The 24795-nt window shown below is 35.2% G+C and overlaps 3 protein-coding genes across 3 annotated transcripts; 1 reads left to right on the plus strand and 2 right to left on the minus strand.

Moving 5' to 3' along the window:
- Positions 1-5622: 5622 nt before the first annotated feature.
- On the plus strand, positions 5623-6510 carry LOC116127878 (expansin-A23-like). Its single transcript, XM_031413535.1, has 2 exons — positions 5623-5792; positions 5894-6510. Exons 1-2 carry the CDS (start codon positions 5654-5656, stop codon positions 6508-6510), a joined length of 756 nt encoding a protein of 251 aa, XP_031269395.1. The 5' UTR covers positions 5623-5653.
- A 1460-nt stretch (positions 6511-7970) lies between these two features.
- On the minus strand, positions 7971-15220 carry LOC116128054 (beta-glucosidase 40-like). Its single transcript, XM_031413724.1, has 13 exons — positions 15086-15220; positions 10904-10970; positions 10672-10730; positions 10512-10587; positions 10356-10427; positions 10077-10164; positions 9719-9974; positions 9303-9418; positions 8956-9179; positions 8799-8830; positions 8560-8662; positions 8375-8483; positions 7971-8265 (listed from the first exon to the last, which is right to left on the minus strand). The coding sequence occupies exons 1-13, from the start codon at positions 15218-15220 to the stop codon at positions 8091-8093; spliced, it is 1512 nt and encodes a 503-aa protein (XP_031269584.1). The 3' UTR covers positions 7971-8090.
- A 1372-nt stretch (positions 15221-16592) lies between these two features.
- LOC116128055 (beta-glucosidase 40-like) lies at positions 16593-20756 on the minus strand. Its single transcript, XM_031413725.1, is given in 13 exon segments — positions 16593-16775; positions 16882-16990; positions 17068-17170; positions 17361-17392; positions 17520-17734; positions 17843-17958; positions 18179-18434; positions 18537-18624; positions 18814-18885; positions 18972-19047; positions 19147-19205; positions 19294-19360; positions 20622-20756. Coding segments are annotated over 13 exon segments (1503 nt in total). The 3' UTR covers positions 16593-16600.
- Positions 20757-24795: the final 4039 nt, after the last annotated feature.

Here is a 24795-nt window from a genome sequence, read left to right on the forward strand (position 1 = left end):
TACTCTTTGAAGTGTCCCTACTTAACAAGGTCTTCAATTGCTTGCTTAAAGGCCCAACACTCATCGGTGTGATGCCCATTGTCCCGATGATAGCGATAATGCTTTTTACTATTTCTAGCTGAAGGAGAGCCTTTCATGCGTTCAGGCTCTCCAAGCAGGCCGGCCTCTTCTGACTTATCAAGAATAGTCGAGACCGATGCATTCAGAGGGGTGTACTGACTCTTGTCACTATCGCGACAAGGAACTAGAGCGTAAGATTTCTTGGTCTCATATCACTACTTCTTTCTTTTTCATTGATCGTCATTAGCCCATATGCGATCAGCCGTCCTATTCTCCCCCCCACCAGGCTCACTGTCCAAAGGGCCAGGGTCATGGCAGTTGAGCGCCGCCACGGAGTTCTCAATACAGAGGTATTTTTCTGTAAGGTTGTAGAAGTGGGTGAGGGAAACATCGTCCTCAGATTGCAATTCTTTCCACAGGTCTGTTTGTATACGAACTCCCGCAATGATGAGAGTCCGAACGAACTCTTCAAGAGTATGAGCTACCTTATGGAGCTCCCGATGGAACCTGTTGATATAGAATTGGAGGGCCTCATCCCTCTCTTGTCTTATGTTACTAAGGTAGCTTAGAGGCATCGAGAACTTCCCATTCGTTTGGAAGTGTATCAGGAATGTCGAACTCATCTGAGGCCACGAGTTGACTGATCCTGCTGGGAGTGACCTGAACCATCGCTTGGTATGAGAAGTCAGAGTGATTGCCAAGCAACGACATTTTGCCAAGTCAGAGACTTGGTGAAGTTCCATGAGGTCATTGAACTCGTATAGATGATCACGTGGATCGAAATTTCCATCAAATGCTCGTATATCGGGCATTCTGAATCTTGATGGAAGATGAGCGGCTAACACTGCCAGAGAAAAAGGAGATGCCTTTGCGACCTGCCCTTGCTCATTTCGTTGAGCCTTTAACTGATCCAGGGCTCGCTGTAGTTCCTCAATCTAAGGCAGCGGAGCCATCTGGGGATCGCTTTCTGCAACACGGGTTCGACCCTTGCGGTTGCAGTTAAGGAAAGACTATAGGTCGGATTCCTCCTCACCTCGGCATGCAGTCTCAACCGCTCTTGACACAAGCTGGCTAGAGTCGTGTGATGGTACTGAATGGTCCGGGGAACCTTTCTAACCTCCGCGGTGGTGCGAACCGACCCGCGAACGGTGCGAACTTCCCATGAGACGACGATTGAAGTCGTCATTCTGGCGATAATGGGAATCTCCCTCCTTGTACTTTTGTGGGAGTGCTCGCCCGACGTGGTATGGGGCAGCTCGGGCCGCGACATGTCACTGAGTCTTTACGCCACCAGTATTCTACCCAGGGTGCATTCGGTGTTCGCTGGTCCCTCAGAGCCTCTAGGCCCGTTGTTTTCCACTTGCTTTCCCTTTCTTTGACAAGCTGTAGTGCATGCGGCATGGGCTATTGCCTTTTTCCGCACTTTCATGCAACCTGCAGGCATTTTTTACGGTGGCATCACCTCATTTGATTCGGGTGGCACGACCCGATCCAACCGGTCCAGCCTTTGGCTGACCGTTTGGAGAGTATTGTTAAACCGCTCCAGGTAGCTCATGACAGCTGGGTCAAGCCGAGAGCTTGAAGGGATATCCCCCATGGTATTTTGCGAGACTGAGGGCACTTCGGGAGAAGTGTCCTCTTGTACCTGGAGGATCTCCTCATCACCATGATTGGTTCGCCCAGATTCAAATCGACGAGCCATTTGCTGCTATGGGACCGATTAGTCAGAGATTCTCCTGATGAAGAAGAAGTACTAAATCAGGATCTCCTTCTAGCGCCAAACTATAGATGCTTGATTTTGACACCAACTAATCGTACGTAGGAAATGCTGAGTTGACTCAAAAGACACACGTGTATATGGGGGTATTGGGTTGAATAAGAGATGAAGAACAATGTTTAAAGTGGTTCGGATGCTTAAATAAGCGAATCCTACGTCCATTGGTATTGTATTAATATATGAGATCAGGTCGCATTCAACGAACTGATTTATAGCTTAGAGAATAAAAGTGAATACACGAGAGAGAGAGAGAGAAAGAGAGAGAATGTATGCAATTTCAGAGACAAATTAGCTAATCCCACAAACAGGAGAGGAGCCCTCTATTTATAGTGGGATGAATTAAGGTAATGATTACTGATCTATGAGTGAGTTAGATTGCCGTGCAAATCCTTCTTTATGTCCCGTTGCTCACCTGCTCGATTGATTTCCTCGACTTGTTCAGGGATTGGACACGTGGAACGTTTCCAGCCTTTCGCCACTCTGGCGCATACCCACTATATTGGCAGAAGTATGCCGCTCACGTTAGCAAGCAATGTGGCTGCGTCTGAATGGTTGCAGAACCTACCTAAGCTCTGACCGCCCACGCTGACAAGGTTTGGCGTCAGCCCTACTTTTTCAGGCATAACATAAGTAATTACCTTTCTTTGAACGGTTTCATCCCATGCAAAGGATTGAATTATTGAAGGATTAACTCTAAATTCATGCATTACCCAGTGGGTTCTTGTCCCTTTTGGCGCCTTCCCCTCATAGAACATCAAAGTTTTCTTGAATCCAACAATTGCATTGTTATGAAATGTCTCTTTATCTCGACCAGTAGTCTTTCAATAACCATTCTTTGTGGTCTGTCTCGTCTGTCCCTTCAAGTCTATTTCAAGATTGGTGAAGAAATATGCCTCATTGGGTTTACCGTATTTGAATTCACCTTTATTCAAGTTTCAAACTTATTAAATTGTACCAGAGTAAGGTAAACTTACTGAGAATATTAGTGAATGAAATTAAACTTACTTATGGGGAGTTGATGAGGGTTATAAGCATAGAAATCGATATCTCTAATATTATTTGCAGGAAGCTGCTGGCTGAAAATCTTGTTCACCAAGTAATGCATAACTAGCAAAAAATGATATCCCAATCGTAAATTCAACTCTTCTTCATTACTTGACTAAATCGTCGAATTGCATATCGAATTAGGTTGTAGTTGGTTGAGATTCTTCTCTTCTTCTTCTTCTTCAGAGCAAGTGTATCTGGATGAAGAAACCATGGCTGAAGGAGCCACTAACACAAGAATGTATATGTTGGTTAACGTTGTAATGTTGGAACAATGCTCACAGAACTCCCTTCTTATTCAGAAGAACAACACACAGACAAGTATAACTGAACTTGGTTCTTACACAACATATATATAGGGAGTGAGATCTTGTCCGAATTATTTGTCAAAGTAAACACATGAACAAGGTCGTATTCCTATGCTTGGACGAATTAATTGATCGATTATTTAATTTATCAGAAATTTTCCTGTTTTAATTCATTGGCTGCCTCTGTTAATGAGGATTCAAGTTTGCTGCTGGATTTCTATTAATTAGAGTTTTTGTACGGACTAGATCTTTACCCTTTAAAACAATGACTCTCAAGTCCTATATTTATTTATTTATTTAAGAATTATAAATATATTTTATGTTAAATTTACCAAAAGAAGATGTAGACGGTAAAAATCTATAGTTACAAAACGGATTGATCTTGTGAGATTAAGACCACTAACAATTTGCTGAACCTGTACACACAAAGAAAGTAAGTGCAAAGCTCACGAGAGACGCCGGTATGATGTCTGTTGTAGGCACTCTGACAAAGTAAGCGTGAAGCTCACGAGGGACACAGGTATGGTGTCTGCCGTAGACACTCCGATGCTCAAGTCAGTGAGGCTAAAAGAGGTTAGTTAGTGAGTGTTAAGGGGAGGAAGGGTTACTAGAATATGATCGGAGACTAGAACTACGACAAAAGTGTTAGTTCTTATAAGCAAGAACTTTAGGAGCTAGTAAGTGGTATTAAATAATGGATCCCTATGAGAGGTCAAGCCTCTGTTTATATAGTGAGTCTAAGATCTTTGACTAGTAAAACTCTAGGTTCATAATGACAGAGTTTCAGTAAATAGGAAAGTCCTGATTTACTTGCCTTTGTAGGAGCAAGAGTCCTAATTCATGTAAGATTAAGGATCTTAGATAGATTAGGATATATATGGAGTAGGAACGTTCCTTGGAGTGATCTTGGGCCAATGGGCCTGAGCCCAAATGTATTGATGGCAAGGCCCAATTCGAGACAAAATCTTAGTGATTGGATGATCCAATTCGTGAGTATCTTGGGTGGTGTAATGAGCTGACCCATGAATAGATCTTAGAATAGGCCCAATCGGAATTGGGTCATGGCGCTGAACCACATAGTAGATGTTTCGTGTTTTATTAGGTCCAAGACGATTTTTGACCCTTACTGAAGATATATATATTTTAAAGTACATTATAAAAGACATTTCTCTAACCCACTAGTGATCCAGGAGAAAAATCAAAGTAAATGGAATGTCTTGGTGTATATGCGTCCAAAAACTACATTGAACTTAAACGGTAAAATTTTGGATGGAGTATATGGCTTCAACATTCTTGCTGCAATATCTTCACCGTGAGGCCTTCTTTTCCTAGCAACAATTGGGAAGATAGGCTTTTCCTTAATTCACACTGAAAATATAGAAATTGTCTGAAAATTATGGAGTTACGAAAATCATGGTTATTTCAAAATACTCAATTTTACATGGGAAAAGGACATCGGAAGCCCATAAGAGCAATCTTGCCCAACTCAATTCCAAGATGGGTGCTAATTGGGCTAACACCTCCACCCACTTTCATGCTCATTTTCTGTGTTAAAGCCATATTTTGTCCTACATAAATTCTCTATATTAATCATTTTGCCCTTTTTTTTTTTTTTTTTTTAAGGTAACTGAGGTATTTAAACCTACTATTCAAGCACAAGACTCTCTGGGTATAATTAACTCTAAAATTAACTCTAATGACTAAAAAGTTTGCCATCCAATCATAAGGGGAGAGGTTTTTATCAATCATCATTGCCCAAAGAAAATTTTCAAATAAATTTGATCCCAAGGATAATGCTTTTGCAGGTGTGACTGTTTCAATTCTTTATTTTGTCTTAGAAAACATGGACTCCTTAGTTTATTTGAATGTAATGGAATTATATACAGAGAGAGGAATCATGTGGCGGGTCTCAATAAAGAAAAGAAAAAAAAGGGCCGAATTTACTAAATACTGTCTTTTCTTGAATTTTGTTTTAATTATAATAATTTTATTTATTATATGAAGTCAAATAGATTAACTACGTTGGAAGTAGAGGTTACGTTAGCAGTCAAAGAGAAAGCTGACCAACTCTGAAAAAGTTATACTACGTTTACAAGGGTTGTCACTCATTAATTGACTTTAATTAATGTAAAAACTATATTGGACCTTGTACTAATTTAAAAACTATCATGTTCATACACTAATGTTTCACGCAAATAATTTTATTTAAAAACTTTCTTACAATAATATTACAAATAATAATTAATATCAAATAATTGCTTGAACACATAAGTTAGAATTATAATTACTTGCAAATCCTCAATATTATAAAGCAAAATTAAATGTGCTCAGTTTGACCCCTCAAATTGGTAAAACTTTTATTGTTTTTCATTAATATTATTTGTCCCTTTTAAGATAATACTTTTCAATGAATAATTATTTATACATGGCTGCTAAGCATATTTCTGCAAGTGAGAAAAAATACATGGCTGGTCAGAGGTCCATGGTGTTGGTGATGGTGACGGCTTTATTCCTCTTTTGCAGAGCCACAACGCCTAATGGGAATGAGTGGAAAGCCGCTCATGCAACGTTCTATGGTGACATGACTGCCTCCGAAACCATGCGTCAGTCATCCACATCATCTTCCTCTTCAAGTTTTTTTTCATTTTAGTATTTTAACATGCAATCTCTAACAATTTCACTCTTTTGTTACGGGTTACTGCAGAAGGAGCCTGTGGATATGGAGATCTGTTTAAACAAGGTTACGGCCTTCTTTCGACAGCCTTAAGTACAGCACTATTCAACAATGGTCAAACTTGTGGAGCCTGCTACGAAATCCAGTGCCACAACTCCACACAATGGTGCTTGAAAGGTAAAATCACAGTAACTGCAACCAACTTTTGCCCACCCAATTACTCAAAACCTGATGGAAACTGGTGCAATCCGCCTCTACAACACTTTGATCTTTCACAACCCATGTTCCGACAAATCGCTCGTTACCGAGCTGGCATTGTTCCTGTAATATATCGTAGAGTTCCTTGCGTTAAACATGGTGGTGTTAAGTTTGAGATCAAAGGAAATCCGTATTGGATACTTGTGTTAGTGTACAATGTTGGAGGAGCTGGTGATGTCACAGACGTGAAGATCAAAGGCTCGAACACAAGTTGGATACAAATGTCGAGAAATTGGGGCCAAAACTGGCAAACTTCTGCGCAATTAGTCGGGCAAAGTTTGTCGTTTCGAGTGAGTACCAGTGATGGGAAAATGGTGCAAGCTGTTAATGTTGTGCCGTCTTGCTGGCGATTTGGTGAAGTATATGACAGCAAGTATAACTTTCCTTGATGATTAATAAGCTGTAGAGCATGCTGTGTTAATTGCTGATGACCATAATTAATCTCATTTGAATAAAGATTAGTGGCTTTATTAGACTGAAACTGATGCCTTATTTTGTTTGAATTAAATATGTTTTTCTTAATAAAGGAGAATTAATTAACCTCTGCCGCTGGACATACTTAATTTGTATATTACATTGAATGTTTATTTTGCATTCTACACTATGCGAATCCTGCCTCAACTCCTTCTTAGAGACATAAAAAATTATAAATTTGTTTATGGGTGTTGATGCTTGATTTTGACACCAATGACTCATACGTGTAAAGTGCTAAGCAGGCTTAGAAATCACATGTGATGTGGAAATGTGTAACGAAAGAATAAACAAGAGACGATTTTTAAAGTGGTTCAGATGCTCAAAAGCGAATCCTATGTCCACTATAGTTATATTAATGGATGATTACAGTAATGTTGTGTACAGTGAGCTGAGTTACAATCTAGAGAAAATTTAAATATAGAGAGAGAGAGAGTCTGCTTTAGAAAACTAAAAAATGGGTGGATATTGTAAATGAGAGAGGAGCCCTCTATTTATAGTTGAGAGATTCAAGGTAATAATCATGATTCTGTAGTCAGGCAGATATGGTATAATTCTTAACCTGCTTCTCATTGACTGATTGTACATGAAATATCCTTAAATCACGTAAGGCTTGGACAGATGGACAATTCATAACCCCTCACAAGCCAAGCTTTCACCTCCCCACTGACGATAGCTTTACCTCTTCCGTCCTTGCGAGACATGGCAGTGTCTGGATGGCACAAAACCTTCCTGAACTCTGATTGACCCTTGTTGACATGAACTTACGTCAGCCCTGATTTTTTAGGCATGACAATGGGGATGAAATCTCTTTACTTCTTCTCTAAGTTAGAGAAAAATCGAGTTCTACTGGTGGCTGCCTCAAAAAACGATAGAGATACGTCATAATTGACAATGTATCGACTGAAACACAAATTTTACGCACGCGGGAAGACATTGTAGATGGAGTTTGACCGAGTACAGGCTTCATGGTTGCTTTCTCAAGAACCTTCAGGTAAGCACGATCATCAACTCTTCATCATCAAGTTAAATTTCTTTATCACTTTATTTTGATATAATGTTTTTATATCTATATTGATCAAAACTTCTTTTGCTATTTTGTAGTGTAGTGATTATGTTATTTGTCGTATCAAGAAGCTGAAGCTGTTGACTAATGATGATAGAGATTAGAGTTAAAGGGAGAATTCTCATTCTCATTCGGATTTGGTTTTGCTGTATCTAGGATTTATATATCTTTGTTTTCAACACTATTCATTTTATTTTTTTTTAAGTGCATTATATATCATAAGAGAGTGAGAGCCAATAGAAAAATGTGAATAGACTATAATGAAAAACTGTTCAATGAGTGAATCGCATAAATTCCTTATGTTTTGTAGGCTTTTCTTGTTTGTGTGTGATTGTTATTCAAGTGCCTGCAATTTAGAATGATATATTCTTACAGGCAGCACATCTTGGTATGACAATGTGAAGTTTCAGTATCTGCTTCAATTTTCTCATTTTATGAAGAAGCCAAGAATTTCTTGAACCATTGAACAGAGTCCTTTGGGTATCTCTTCAGTTTGTCGTTATAATCCACAAAATAGAGACCAAACCTTGAAGTGTATCCAGCTGCCCACTCCCAGTTATCCAATAAAGACCATACAAAATAACCTTTCACATTGCACCCATCTTCTCTGCATTCATCATAAACTAAATCAATTAGTTTTCAAACTTCAAACAAAGAATCAAACACATACGTTTACTTAGATTTGAATGTAGAAGAAGAATAGTAGTATTACATACTTGATAGCAGCTAGCAAGTTTGTTAAATAGTCATTGTGATATTTGATTCTTTTCTGATCTTTCAAAGCATCTTTGATGGGAATAAGTAGGTTATTTGGATCATCCATTCCTGTAATGACCATGAATAGAGAATATTTTAGCTCAAACCTTCCTTGAATAGTTCTCTTCGGCTTTAAGAAGATTACCATTTTCTGTGATAATGACTGGAGGGTTCCCATACTTAAGCTTGATGTAATTCATTAAGCTTCTCATTCCATGAGGCACTATATACAACCATATAGAATTTGCCTGCAATGTGACATAATTAATCTTGCATAACCGGCAGGCAGGAACATTAAACAATAAGGGCAATACGTTCATCAACTGGGTCGTTAAACAATTATTATAATACGAAGAAAGAGAGACAGTTTCTATGATTCCTTACTTTGTCTGGAGTTGGTTTCCCAATTGCAAAAGCTGAAAATCATAGGCGAATATAGAGAAACTTTGTTAATGAAATTTTAAAAAGCAAAATTCTTTGTGTATCTCTAATGGTATTGTTAATGCAATATAATACCGAATGTGGATAGCTATTTACTTACGAAGGGTAATGGCACCAGAGTCTGCTAGGGAGTCATTAAGCAGACCTCCAATTATATTCAATGTATCATTTGACGCATAGAACGTTGTGTAGTGATTAATTCCAACAAAATCTACAGAGCCCTTGACAAGTGCAGCCTCAGATTTAGAAAATCTTGGCAGCCGGCTTCCTACTCTACTTCTCATTGAACTTGGATAGTCCCCAAACATCACAGGGTCAAGAAACCTGCAGGATGAATAGAGTAACTCATACCTTTGTTTGAAAACACAAAAAGGCATATACAATAGTATTTTCTTTCTTAGATACTCTCAAAACCCAAAAATATTTAAGTAAATATGTTGGCCATACCAGCCAAGCTGAAAATCTTGAGCTCTTTGTGTTGCTACGATGTCTCCTGTGAAATTTGATGCAGGTTCAAACCAAATAACATCAAAAGATATCCCAATTGATCCATGTTGTTTTGGCTGCATAATCACTAAGTGACCTTAGTTGCCCGACTATTTTGATTAACATAATGAATCTTGTACCAGCAGCACAACTGTGTACTAGCACACTAACTCTTGCCTAAATGTACATGTATACTTGATTTAATAAGTATCAAATATCCCTATAATCTGTTTCAGATAATGTCACAAAACAGATTCCGTGAACCGATTTAGACATAGAGATTGGCACTGTGATTTATTCCATCCACACCTTAGCATTATATATGTTTGCACACAAAAGAAGTTCATTTCTTTTAATTAATATCCTTAACACTTCACCTGGTACTTTTTCCTGTATATATCTGCTGCGTTTCCATGAGCAAGGAGAACATTGTGGGCAACTATGTAAGGTTCAGTTGCAGAGTTCCCGGCTCTGCAGAATAATCGATTTAGGATCGAGCACCGTCCAGGTGCCTGCAGACCCACATCATAGCCTTGTACAGAAAATGTATGTGGCTCGTTGAATGTGATCCAGTGCTTCACCCTGTCACCAAACTTTTGAAAGCACGTCTCGGCATATGTTGCAAAGTCCTGTCTGTAAATGACTTGGGTCATACGAAGCGCTTATACGACGAATGTATTGTATAGTTGAATGTTTACAATGGAAGAAAAACAATTAAAGTTTAAGAACATTTACATGATTTTACGATCAAGCCATCCTTTGTATTTGTCCTCCAATGCTTGAGGAAGGTCCCAGTGGTAAAGGGTCACATACGGTTCAATTCCTGCACATGTTGAAAACATGAGAATTTTTTTCGCCGATCATAAATGTAGCTCTGCAAAGAAAGTGATAGTTGTTGACTGAAGAACTTGAATAGCAGAAACAATAACATATGGTAGCTTTATTAACTTATCAAGATAAGATCATAGATAACATTTAACTGGATCCGATAGACTGGTTGATGAAATAGAATACCTTTAGCAAGTAAAGCATTGATGAGATTGTTGTAGTGATCAACTCCTGCCTGATTAATTTCTCCCGTTCCATCTACAAACAGGCACAACTTGAGACTTTTTCTGCATAATTGGTTTCTGATTAACAGTGATGAGAGCCTATAACGCTAAAGCTTACTAGGGAAAATCCGAGACCAAGCAACAGAAAACCGGTAGGCATCCATTCCCATGTCCTTCATTCGGTCTATATCTTCCTGTTTCCAAACCAGTTTCTTATAACATTATTGATTCATCTTTAGTTCAGAAAGACCGTCTAATAAACCATAAAGTGGACATACTCTGTAAAGATGGTACTGATCCACTGCAACATCTGCATTAGTGTTGTCTATTATCTTACCTGCATCAGAATAAATAAATTATCAGATTTGTTTCAGCCTGGTTAGTTGATTTATGATAGCAAGCTAGTAATAACTGGCAAAAGTTTAAGCAAAGAAAATAATAAAATTGTTAGTTCACTGTAACTATCAAAGCATTGAAACTTGATCAAATCTTTGGTTTATTATATGTTACCAGAAGTATGTGAAAATGTATCCCACACAGTTGGTCCCCTTCCATCCTCTTTCACTGCTCCTTCATACTGCAAACAAAGTAATTCATTATCATCAGCCATTCACATATACTATTGAATACAATAGACAACCCATCTGCTTGAATGTATTTATGCTAACAATCCCCACACAATGGTTTTATATATATAATTACTCTGAATTTTTTAATAAGTATATATAATTATATAATAGGTGGGACTTACAAAAGCAATAAAAGCGGGCTGAAAATTACTTCTTAAATAATGATACTATGTATTTAAATAAATAAAACTAGTATAATGTTCATTGTTATGTATTAAGTTAACGAATATAGGTCTATAGTGAGAGATAGCATTATCTAAATAACATAACAAACTCATACAGAGGGAGAATTACATGGTAACCCCTATCTATAACTTCATGACAATCTCACCCCACCAGTTTCAGAATCTAACGTCACTCCTTCATGAGTTTATTTTAATATTTGACCTTAATATGTGGGTAAACCTTGGTATTTTCTGAAACCAAGAGAATGAGATTGATTATGCCTAAAACCTAAACTCAATTATCAAAGACAATCTTACAACCAATTTTCAAGTTAAATTGGAAGTTAATGGAGGATTATTAGTATTAAGTAATATTGCTAGTTTTTTAAAAATGGAAGTTAAGGGAGCAATATTAGTATTAGGTGATATTGCTAGTTTTTTATAGAGTAAACGACTTTTTCCCATCCAAATAATGGTTTAATGACACTTTTTCATCTTCAAACTTTTAAAATATCATTTTATTAACTAAATTTATATTCTGTTTCTGATTCCAACATTGTTACGACCCCACACCACTACCATTCTCTTTTCCGATCATCACTTACCAAAATCCATCAAACCCTACTCTCATCGAACCCGCCAATTATCGACAATTAAGTGATTAGGGTTTACGCAATCGTTTTTCTCAAGTCAAATTCAGATCAATCAAAACCACCACCAAAAGATTCATCGGTCTCCCCTCTTCAAAAGCTCTAACAACCTAAAATGAGTTTGCTCTTTGTTTGCTGTCAGAATATAAAAAGTTGGATAATAAAATGATATTTTAAAAGTTATAAGTAGAAAAGTGCCATTAAACCATTATTTGGGTAAAAAAGAAATTATTTAAGTCTTTTTTAAAAACAAAAGGTGAGATCCTTATGCCACAAGTGACAAGTGATTTAGCCGTAAAATAATTAAAAAAATATTTAACGTGGTTTTTATTGATTTTTAGCATATATATTATATAGATAGAATGGGGTGTCTATCACAGTACATCTGGTTAAAGAATCCTGCTGGTGATAGATAACGCAGCCAATTTAATGTTTAGATACAATTAAGTCAAATAACTTGACTATTTCCTTCACATACTGATGTGATATTTATGGCATCTCATCAGTCATCACACTAATTATTATTAATAGATCACTTGTCTTCTGAAAAGTTTTATACAAATTTGGGCCACGTACGTTATTTTTTATCAGTTTTTTTTTTTTTTTTTAATCACCGGTGTGTTTAAACTAATTTACACGTATTATAACTAATCTTTTACTATCTTAGAATTATCAACGGGTGAAAATTTTAATAATTACCTATATTAGAAACTAAAGTAAATTAAATTCAAAAGTAATATATCAAAAATTTCTAGTTGACAACTCGACTATTTAGTGATTTATTCTTTATCAAGTTATCTTTCTCAAAAGTAAAATCATCTTTATATAAACAAATATATATAGAACAATGATACAATTACCGAAGAATGTATGCCAAATTTATATACCAAATGACGTGACATCATCCTGTTTTCTTAAAAAAAGAAATTTATAATTAATCGACGGTCAAAATGACACCATGTTATTTGGTGCATTAATTTGATGTGCATTTTTCGATAATTATGAGTGCATTTGGTTCATTATTTCTACCCATATTTCTAATCATATTCTCTAAATATTGTTTGGCACATTATTCCAAAAATATTAGTGTATTTTTTAATTACTTTTAGACCCCTTAAGTTTATTAATTTCACTAAATACCCCCAAAAAACAAAGTTTAAAAATTAGCAAAAACACCCCCTCCCACCCATACTTGCCAGATTCTAGCAACAACCGTTAGTGATAGCCAGAATCTGTCATAACGCTTATACCACGACCGAAACTGGCCGATTATTCATCGATCTGGCCGTCGCTTAAAGAAATGGTCGTCGTTAATGGTCAACGATGGCCAAGATCAAATCTTGGCCATCGTTGACCTAAAACAACGGCTATATCTTTGACTGTCACTGACAGCCAAAGATGGAGTTTTGCGGCCGTCGACGGCCACATTCAGTCGTAGATCTGGCCTTTTCTGGCTAGATCCATGGTGGATCTAGTTGGAAAATACCATATCAACCCGTTACGACACAGATTTGATCGGTCTGTGTCGTAACACAATTTTCAGCTAGATTCTAGCGGTGGTGGCCAGAATCTGACACTGTAGGTGGTGGGGGTGTTTTTGTCATTTTATATATTGGGGTGTTTAATTAAATTAGTAAACCTATGGGTTTTTTTATAAATNACAACTCAACTATTTAGTGATTTATTCTTTATCAAGTTATCTTTCTTAAAAGTAAAATCATCTTTATATAAATAAATATATATAGAGCAATGTTGCAGTTATCGAAGAATGTGTATTAAATTCATACACTGAATAACGTGACATCATCTTATTTTCTTAAAAAAAAATTTATAATCAATCGACGGTTAAAATGACATCACGTTATTCGGTACATTAATTTGATGTGCATTCTTCGATAATTGTGGGTGCGTTTGGTTCATTATTTCTACCTATATTTCCAATCCTATTCTCTAAATATTGTTTGGCACATTATTCCAGAAATATTAGTGTATTTTTTTAATTATTTTTAGACCCCTTAAGTTTATTAATTTCACTGAATACCCGCAAAAAATAAAGTTTAAAAATTAGCAAAAACACCCCCACCCACCCATACTTGCCAGATTCTGGCAACCGCCGTCGATGATAGTCGAAATTTGTCACAACGCTTACACCACTACTGGAACTGGCCGATTATTCACTGATCTGGCCGTCGCTTAAAGAAATGGCCGTCGTTGATGGTCAACAACGGCCAAATCTTGGCCATTGTTGACCTAAAACAATGGCCATATCTTTGGCCGTCACTGACGGCCAAAAGATGGACCTTTGCAGCCGTCGACGGCCACATTCGATCGTAGATTTGGCCTTTTCCAGCTAGATCCGTGGTGGATCTAGCCAGAAAAGGCCATATCGACCCATTACGACATAGATCTGACCGGTCTGTGTCGTAACACAATTTTTGACCAGATTCTGACGGTGCTGGCCAGAATCTGGCACTGCAGATGGTGGGAGTGTTTTTGTCATTTTATATATTGGGGTGTTTAATTAAATTAGCAAATCTAGAGGTTTTTTTATAAATTTTTAAATTTTACCTCGTAATACTCTCTTATTCAACTATCCAATATTATTCCCAAAATCTTATCCAAAGTAATGAACCAAATACACCCTGTATTATTTTCCATATATATATGTCAGCATTACTTGAGACACACATCATATAAGAGAAAATTTGGAATTTCGTTTGAGAAAAACTCTAATAAGAGACCCTATTCCAAAAGTCAAAACTTTGAAACCTAGGAAAGTCAGCTGTAATTTGGGAATGTTCCTATTCAATCGACGAATTCGTAGCCTATAAAAACCCGCCCTTTTACAACCGAATATATCATATAATGACAAAAATACAAAAATACCCTCTTTATGTAAAAACAATAGAATTTAAACAAGACAAAAACTCCATCCCCATCTCTTCATTCTCCCAACTAAAGCCCGTAACAGACATCTCACATGGCAGACAGCTGAACCAGTAATGAGGCTTTTGTTATCTGTATGGAATTCAATTGTTTTCATTTTGGAAACCACAAACTACATTTTCAAAGTCAATCATCTCTTCTCAAGATTGGCCATAGTAAAAATAGCCTTGAGTCCTGACCAAAGTAGCATGTCAAAACCTTATTCTATACTTAAGCTAACAGGAATAGACATGAATAATGAATATGGGAAAAAAAAGATTAAAGAAAATAATACAGAATTGTATTCCACTAATTTACACCAACCTGGAAAGCAGAAGAGGCAGTTCCAAAAACGAAACCCTCTGGAAATCTTCCTCTGTTAATCAGTGAGTAGCTTGTTTGAATCTGAAACACGAATAGTATTGATACTACGAGAGCAATGTCTTTCCTCAACAACATGGTTTCACAATTAAGCTCGACTGTACGTGTGAAACTGACTCGTTTTTTGTTTTAGAAAGAAAAAGAAGCTGATAGAGATAGGAAGAGCCGGAGTGATAGGTTTTGGATTTATATAAAGGGAGAGGGTTTGAGGATTTGAGAATGAGAATAATGGGAAAAGAGTGGTTGAGATTTGAGAAAAGCAAAAATGGAGGTGGTGCATACACGGTGGTAGTGCGCCAGCTAGCAGCTTAATGGTGGTGGTGGGCAATGTCAAAATATAACTCTTTCTAGAGTCCTTAGTTGACACTTAATGACAAAATACTATAATAAGCATTAAGCAATAGCAACTTGATTTCCTTTAGAATGCAGCTTATCTTTTCACGTCTTTTTGTCTGGATTTTGGCTTCCCTTGTTTGGGGTATCTACTCATATCTTGCTCTATGTCTACTTTTGTTTTACCCGTTCACTAACCATCTCATTCGCCGACCGGCATGCCAAACTTCTTTGATTTTCTCGGGAATTTATTGTTTTCTCGGGAGTTTGTTTGTATCACTCATCACTCCATCTTAACTCGCCATTTATATACACCACAAAACTCTGTGTCTACAAAGATAAATAACTCGTAATATGGAATTCATGGCATTTCTTTATTGAATTTTTTTGTGAATAGAAAAGCAGTACTGTAGCTATTTAATTCTTAATATTGATAAATTCATATAAATAAAACATAAGTTTCTATTATAATTAATAAATTTAGAGAAGAAGTCGAGCTCTACTCGGTGGTTGCCTCAAAAAAAGATAAGAGGTAAGTCGTACTACACAATGTATCGGCTCAAAGACAATTTTTACATACGTCGGAAGACATGGTAGATGAAATTTGACCGAGTACTGGCCTTCGTGATTCCTTTCTCACTTACTGCTAGCCCTTTATTTTGATATCTATATCCATATTGATCAAAAGGTCTCTTGTTACTTTGCAGTGTAACGATTATGTTATCTGTCGTCTGAAGAAGCTGAAGCTGAAGGATATGGGTGATAGTGATTAGAGTTAGAGAGAGTTCTAATCCGTATTTGGTTTTGTTGTATTCAGGATTTATATATCTATTTTTTCAACGATTTACATTGTATTTTCTTAAATGAATATGAATCTTTAATTGCCGGCACTATCTGGATGCAGTTCATCAGTTCATCTGGATGCTTATCACTGAAGCCAAGTTTATTTTAACCAAACAAGGTTGTGGATTAGTCGACATATCCAAAATGAGGACAACTTATTATTGATTTTTATAATTTAAGCTTGACTATGATTAAATTTTTTCACTAAAGCACAAATTACATTAGGCAGCACATCTTGGTATAACAATGTGAAGTTTCAGTATTTGTCTCAATTTTCTCATCTTATGAAGAAGCCAAGAATTTCTTGAACCATTGAACAGAGTCCTTTGGGTATCTCTTCAGTTTGTCATTATAATCCACAAAATAGAGACCAAACCTTGAAGTGTATCCAGCTGCCCACTCCCAGTTATCCAATAAAGACCATACAAAATAACCTTTCACATTGCACCCATCTTCTCTGCATTTCATAACTAAATCAATTAGCTTTCACATTCAAACAAAGCATCAAACACACACATTTACTTCGATGTGAAAGTAGAAATAGGCAAAGTAATGTTACATACTTGATAGCTGATAGCAAGTTTGTTAAATAGTCATTGTGATATTTGATTCTTTTCTTATCCTTCATAGCATTTTTGATGGGAATAAGTCGGTTATTGGGATCATCCATTCCTGTAGTGACCATGAAAAGAGATTTATTTTAACTAAAGCCTTCCTTGAATAGTTCTTTTCAGCTTTAAGAAGATTACCATTTTCTGTGATGATGACTGGAGGGTTCCCATACTTAAGTTTGATGTAATTCATTAAGCTTCTCATTCCATGAGGCACTATATACAACCATATAGAATTTGCCTGCAATATGACATAATTAATCAGTGCATTACCGGGATAGGACTATTAATTACAATAAGGGCAATACTTGTATCGACATAGTTTTGAAGTCTACTGAAGAATTACTGCTGACTTTTTTCAACTGGGTTATTAAACAATTATGAAATAAAAAAAAATAAAAAATAAAAGTCAGTTTCTATGGATTCCTTACCCTGTCTGGAATAGGTTTCCCAAGTGCAAAGGCTGAAAACAATACGGAAACAAAGAGAAACCTTTTTATTGAGATTCAAAGCAAAACTAATAAAAAAAGTTCTTACTGTAATGTTTATGTAATAAATATAGACCAAATGTAGGATACTTTATCACTTACGAACAGTAAGGGCACCCGAGTCTGAAATAGAGTCATTAAGAGCTTTAACAAGATTCGAATTCGATGCAAAGAATGTGGTGTAGTGATTAATTCCAACAAAATCTTAAGAGCCCTTGACAAGTGTAGCCTCAGATTTGGAAAAACTTGGCAGCCGGCTTCCTACTCTACTTCTCATTGAACTTGGATAGTCCCCAAACATCACAGGGTCAAGAAACCTGCAGGGATAATAAAGTAACTGACACCTTTGTTTGGAAAAAGAAAAAAGCATACACACTGGTATTTTCTTTCTTAGATACTTTCAAACCCAGAAGTATTTCACCTACCAGCCAAGCTGAAACTCTTGGGCTCTTTGTGCTGCTTCAATGTCTGCTGTGGAATTCGTTGCAGGTTCAAACCAAATAACATCATATGATATGCCAACTGATCCATGTTGTTTTGGCTGCATAATCACCAATTAGGCTTAGTTGCTAGAGTTTGTTGGTTAACATAATTAAAAGAACTAAACCATGATTGCATAATTGCACATTTACACATGCCTAAATGTAAACGTTTACTTGATTTAATATGATGCATCAAATAGCATTGTTATATAAGTTTGCATTGGCACACAAAAGAAGTTCATTTCTCTTAATTCAAATTAATATCCTTTAACACTTCACCTTGTACTTTTTCCTGTATATATCTGCTGCCGTTCCATGAGAAAGAAGAACATTGTGGGCGACTATGTAAGGTTCAGTTGCAGAGTTCCCAGCCCTGCAGAGTAATCCATTAAGGATTGAGCACCGTCCAGGTGCCTGCAGACCCACATCATAGCCTTGTACAGAAAATGTATGTGGCTCGTTGAATGTGATCCAGTGCTTCACCCTGTCACCAAACTTTTGAAAGCACGTCTCGGCATATGTTGCAAAGTCCTGTCTGTAAATGACTTGGGTCATACGAAGCCCTTATATGACGAATGTATTGCATAATTGAATGTTTACAATGGAAGAAAAGCAATTAAAGTTCAAGAACATGTACATGATTTGACGATCAAGCCATCCTTTGTATTTGTCCTCCAATGCTTGAGGAAGGTCCCAGTGGTAAAGGGTGACATACGGTTCAATTCCTGCACATGTTGAAAACCATAAGATTTTTTTTTCTCTCATAAACATAGTTTCGCAATGAAAGCGAAAATTGTTACTGAAGAACTTGAATAGCAGAAACAATAACAGATGGTAGCTTTATTAAATTATCAAGATTAGATCATAGATAACATTGAACTAGATCCGATAGACTCGTTAATGAAATGGAATACCTTTAGCAAGTAAAGCATTGATGAGATTGTTATAGTGATCAACTCCTGCCTGATTAATTTCTCCCGTTCCATCTACAAACAGGCACAATGTGAGACTTTTTCTGCATAATTTTGGTGTCTGAATAACAATGATGAGAGACTATAACGCTAAAGCTTACTAGGGAAAATCCGAGACCAAGCAATCGAAAACCGGTAGGCATCCATTCCCATGTCCTTCATACGGTCTATATCTTCCTGTTACCAAAGCAGTCACTTATCTCTATTTCAAAAAGAGAATAATCTAATAAACCATTAAGGCACTTATTGATTGAGTATCATCATTTGTGGACTTACAGGGTAAAGATGGTACTGATCCACTGCAACATCTGCATTACTGAAGTCCATGATCTTACCTGCGTAAAAATAAATAAATTATCAGATTTTTTTCAGCTTAATTAATTGATTTACAACATCAAGCATTGAAAATGAATGCCATGTTACCGAAAGAATGTGAAAATTTATCCCAGACAGTTGGTCCCCTTCCATCCTCTTTCACTGCTCCTTCATGCTACAAACAAAGTAGTTCATTATCATCAGCAACTCCCAAAACTAGTTGAATACAATACATAAGCCATCTGCAGCTTGAAAATATATATGCTCTCGATCTCTAGATAATGGTTTTGTAATATATAATTATTTTGATCATTTATACAATTGTATACTAGGTGGGACTTACAAAGCAAAAAAAAAAGAGGGTTGAAAATTGCTTCTCAAATATTTTATAGTATGTATGCAAAAAAACAGCATTATCCAAATAACATAACAAAACTCATAAAGAGGGAGAATTACATGGTAACCCCTATCTATGACTTAATGACAATCCCACCCCAACAGTTTCAGAATCTGACGTCACTCCCACATTGTTAGTTTCTAAAACAAAAGAATAAGACCTAATAAACTCAATTATCAAAGGCAATCTTACTCCCAATTTTCAAGTTAATAAAGGAATACAACTATTAGTTGATATTGCTAGTTTTTAAAACCAAAGGGTGAGATGTTATGCCATAAATGAAAGATGATAAGTGATTTACCCCTAAATTAAAAATAAAAAAGATAATTAATTTTGTTAATTAAACAATATATAATGGTGCTATTTACTTTTTGCATGCACATTAGGGTGTCTATCACAAGTGCTTTTTGATGGAAAAAGCAGCGGATTTAAAGTTAGATTCACATGAGTCAAAATGCGACTATTCCTATTCCTATTCCTGTTCCTATTCCTATTCCTATTCCATTCACACATATAGTAGGTGGGTCATGAGCTACTATAATTCTTGATATCTTATCACACTAATTATCCTGTCGACGAATTTGTGGCCTATAAAAACACGCCGTTTTACAACCGAATATATCATATTTATATATATATAGACAAAAATATTCTCTCTGCGTAAAAACAAAATAAAAAATGAAACAAAAACTCCATCTTCTTCTCTCATTTTCCCATCTAAAGACTGTAAAAATCTAACAAACACTTCTCATATCACAATAATGAACCAATAATGAGGCTTTTGTTATCTTTATCGAATTCAATTATTTTCGTTTTGGAAACCACAAATTATAACGTCAATGTCAGTTATATCTTCTCAAGATTATTGGCGATGGTGAAAATACCTTAGTCCGTGACCAAAGTATCACGTGATAACCTTATTCTATGCTTAATCTAAGAGGAATAGACATGAATCAATATTTTCATTTCAGAAAATGGGGAAAAAACAATTTATAGAAACGTAAGAAAATTGTATTCCATTAATTTATAGTATACCAACCTGGAAAGCAGAAGAGGCAGTTCCAAAAACAAAACCCTTTGGAAAACTTGCTCTGTTTATCTGTGAAAAGCACGTCTGAATCTGAAACACCAGCAATACTGATACTGCAAGAGCAATGTCCTTCCTCGCAAACATGGTTTCACAATTAAGCTAGACTGACGGAGTGTAAGAGAGATTAAGAGCTATGTATATAGAGTCCACTGTAAGTGTGAAACTGACTCCTCTTTTTTTTGGTCTTAGGAAAAAAGAAGTTGATAGAGATAGGAAGAGCGTGAGAGATTTCTGAGTTTTATAAAGGGCCGGGAGAAATAGATGAGGGGTAGAATGTCTGAGAATGAGAATAATGGGAAAAGGGTGATTGACAAAAGCAAAAATGGAGGTTTTTTTGTGGCGCATACACTGTGGCAATGGGCCAGCTAGCAGCTTATATATGGTGGTGGCCAATGCCAAAAGATACGTCTTTTTAAAGTCCTTGGTTCACACTTAATCACAAAAATACTATAATATAATAAGCAACACCGCCAACTATATTTCCTTTAGAATGCAGCTTATCTTTTCATGTCTTTTTGTCTGGATTTTGGCTTTCCTTGTCTGGGATATCTTCCTCTATATGGACCTTTGTTTTATCCATACACTGACCATCTCATAAGCCGAACCACATGCCAAGCCAATCTTCTTTCATTTTCTCGGGAGTGAGTTTGTATCACTCATACGCCACAAAAATAGGATCTTCACCGTAGAATTCTTTATCCTAATTTTAATTTGAATTTGAATTTTTTTTTTAATATAAATCTTAAGAACACACTTAAGATCACATATAAATAAATCAGTAATCATCTTGATAGATTGAAAAATAATATTTTTTATTTTTTTAAATAAAGTGCTTCTATTTATTAAGGCACACATTTAATGAAGAAAAATAAAAGGAGGCACATCTAAATTGTAGATAAGAACAACCATCGGGTCATCTATGATAAAATAATAAAAAGAGAATCTAATATGATCTTTCAAATTAATTTGAGTTTTCATGATGATAAAAGAGTAAATGAAGATTTAATATGGTCTTTCAAGTTCGAGTCCTCTGATTGCTAATAGGAGTGGTCACTGAAGTTTTTTTCCGATCGATAATTCTAGAATCTTAGAAAAATAATTGAGATACATACAAACTAATCCAAATACTCTAATCATTAAAAAAAAAGAAAAAAAAAATTGTAGATAAGTTGGAGAAAATGGGCTTAATGTTGGGTATTTAAAAGAGAGTTCGGTTAACAGTTTCCTTTGAGTCACGTCATGCTTTTATCAAATCATCATAGGAAGTTGAAAAAAAAAAGGTTTGTTTGCCTTTGCGTGTCCTTAGCTTAAACTTTACTTTGCCTCTGACGTGTTCATTCCCAGAGAGTAAAGTACAATAAATTTAGATAAGGAGTTAATTTTGGCCATATATTACTTATAAATATGATTAATACAGTATTAAGATTTAATCAATCAACAACCTCCATGTTTAGTGCCAATCTGGGTCCATATAATTAATAATTACTGGCGTTTACAGCATTTTCCTCGTGCCACATGCTCATCGCTCTAGAACCCATCTAAATCAACCAATTTCAGTAATTATCGATTGATTAAATTAATTACTATCCTAGGCGAGAAATCAGATTGCTTATGATACCATTGAATATCTCACACTAAATTCTCGTATATATTATCTGTGCTTCTTTGTTTGTTAGTTTTGCGGCAATTAATTAAGAGTAAATCAGCAGTTAATATAGGAATATATTAGGCGATTCCGTTGTGAGAAAAGATGGCTGGCTCAAACTTGGAAGCAATGAAATCTAGAGTGTATAGCTAAATACGACAATTTAGTCTCTATAATTAGGTAGTGACGTGTTTGTCATTTTTAGGAAATAGATCCTGATTAAAGACGATTATTAATTCATAATGCCTGAATTATCTATGACAAATAAGATTACGTTTCATGAACTTTAACTTGGAAGGTAATTATTCAAATTTTTATATTCTCTATTGAATTTATAGTTGATACGAACATACCACAATTTTTATTTTTCTAATAATAAATATCGTTTTTTTATATAACTTACGTGTTCGGATTAGTTTGAGTACAATTCAATTAATCTTATATAAATTTAAACGTGATAATAATATTAAAATAATTTAAAAGAAAAAAAAAAAGGCTTTATGGAATTTGGATGGCGAGATTGTTAGGTTAATTTGGTGAGAATGATTAATGCGGGGAAGCTGGATAGTTTTGAGATGGTGGGTTGGATTTTTTATCACAAAACGCCATCGTCTCTTTATGGAGGGGGACTTAACATTCTTATCAGCAAGTCGGTCAATTTTGGCATAAGCGCTGGTGTAAAAGCACTTCCAAAACGAGGAAAACCCAATTCAATGAGAAAAAGATACAAAGAGTTGAAAATTCAACAGCTTAGCCGAAATTATGGGGGTGGCCCGGTGGGGAAGCCTCAACTAAGTTTTTAATAGTTGCAACTAACCAAACTCCTACGTGTAGCGACTGGAGTGAGATCTAACTTTCTAATCATTTATGCGATTTAAGTGAGATCCAACTTTTTATTCATTAAAGAGATTCAGACAGTTCGAGAGAATCACCACAGCTTTTCTCTTTCTCGATAATTCATATACAATATTTCTAACACAGGGTTAGGTTTGCCCTTACTAGAAAAAATTAAAATTAAAATAAAATACCTAACAACATATCTTCACAAACCAAGAACGGTAAGATCGTCTATTTCATTTCTTATTATTTACTTGAAACCTTTTAAATAAAAAAGTTAAATGATCATACAAAATTCGATTTGAGAATGAAAACTATCAACTGCTAAGAAATTTAAAAAAAAAAAATAATAATGTTAGTACTAGAATATTTGTTTAGAAATAATATATAAAACCTTTGAAAAAGCTGAAAGAAGCATAACTCCATATGCAAAGAGGACCACATAAAATTGTAGTGGTAGCTAGTTATTGACAAAATTATTACAAAATAGCAAGTAAAATGTAAATAAATAAAGCAAACTTTATTGATTATCAAGTCAATTCTTTGGAGTTATAAATGCCAATTTTTGTTAAATATGATTTTTTTTTTCTTTTTTTAAATAGCAAGGGTAACGGAGTGTAACCAACTTTGTATTATATGCATGGCGTGTCTAGAAAGAAAGGTACTTTTTTTTTTAATTAATTTGTATTTATTTAAAAATGAGATTAATTAGATAATTAATATAACATCATTCCAAAAGTTATTACAGCTATAAATTAATAATGCTGGGACAATATAAATTAGAGTAGTACCACGCCAACAACTTTTTCTCATAAATATTCTCTCACAACTCTGACGTGACAGCTCGTAATTGGTCAATTTACAATTAATTAGTAAGACCCATGTAATACTTATGTGAGATCTATTATCAACTGACCAATTGTGAACTATCATGTCAGGATTGTGAGATAAAGTTTGTGAGAAATGATTGTTAGTGTAGTATTATACTATTATTCAATAAATTATATTAACTAGAAAAAGGTATTAATTAAGCAATAAATTAATAAATTATTAATGTATACTATTCGAGGAACATACTTAATCAACTAAAAATTCATTGTACTTTACCATCTAATTAATTGAATACGAATTAATCTACTAAATATACATTAAAGCATTAATTTAAATTCATTGTAGTTCCATGGTATATAATTGCATTAGTTTAGTTAAATGTACTCAACAAAAAAATATCCGTGCATAATTTAATTGAATTAAATGTATCCATTCTACTTGATATCTTTAATTTAATTAAATGTATTCAACAAAATTAAATTAAAAATAATCTTTATATAAACAAATAAAAAGTCTTATTATATTTCATAAATACAATGACTTCCATCTAAAAAGTGTTAGTAAATCAACCATTCAAGTTTAGAAGAAATCGTTGCTAATATCACTGAAAATCCTGTTGTTAATGAATTTGGGGATGATACAATAACTTTGGAATCTGTTATGCGCAAGGAAGCACTCAAAGCATCAACAACACTTTATAATTTTTATTGCAATTTGAAAATTCAACCCCAAAACTTTTAGATGCAATGAGAAAAATTAGAGATGAGATCCAACAAGATTTAAATTTCAATAAAAAAACAAGTAATAATG

This window comes from Pistacia vera, unplaced genomic scaffold (assembly GCF_008641045.1).
Source record: "Pistacia vera cultivar Batoury unplaced genomic scaffold, PisVer_v2 Contig196, whole genome shotgun sequence".
Classification (NCBI taxonomy): domain Eukaryota; kingdom Viridiplantae; phylum Streptophyta; class Magnoliopsida; order Sapindales; family Anacardiaceae; genus Pistacia; species Pistacia vera.

Coding starts and splice junctions, on each gene's coding strand:
- LOC116128054 (XM_031413724.1), bottom strand. CDS start 15,220: ATGTTGTTGAGGAAAGACATTGCTCTCGTAGTATCAATACTATTCGTG. Junction 9,419..9,718: donor TATACAGGAAAAAGTACCAG/GTGAAGTGTTAA, acceptor GTGATTATGCAG/CCAAAACAACATGGATCAAT. Junction 8,266..8,374: donor AACTTGCTAGCTGCTATCAA/GTATGTAATACT, acceptor TGATGAATGCAG/AGAAGATGGGTGCAATGTGA.
- LOC116127878 (XM_031413535.1), top strand. CDS start 5,654: ATGGCTGGTCAGAGGTCCATGGTGTTGGTGATGGTGACGGCTTTATTC. Junction 5,793..5,893: donor GACTGCCTCCGAAACCATGC/GTCAGTCATCCA, acceptor GGGTTACTGCAG/AAGGAGCCTGTGGATATGGA.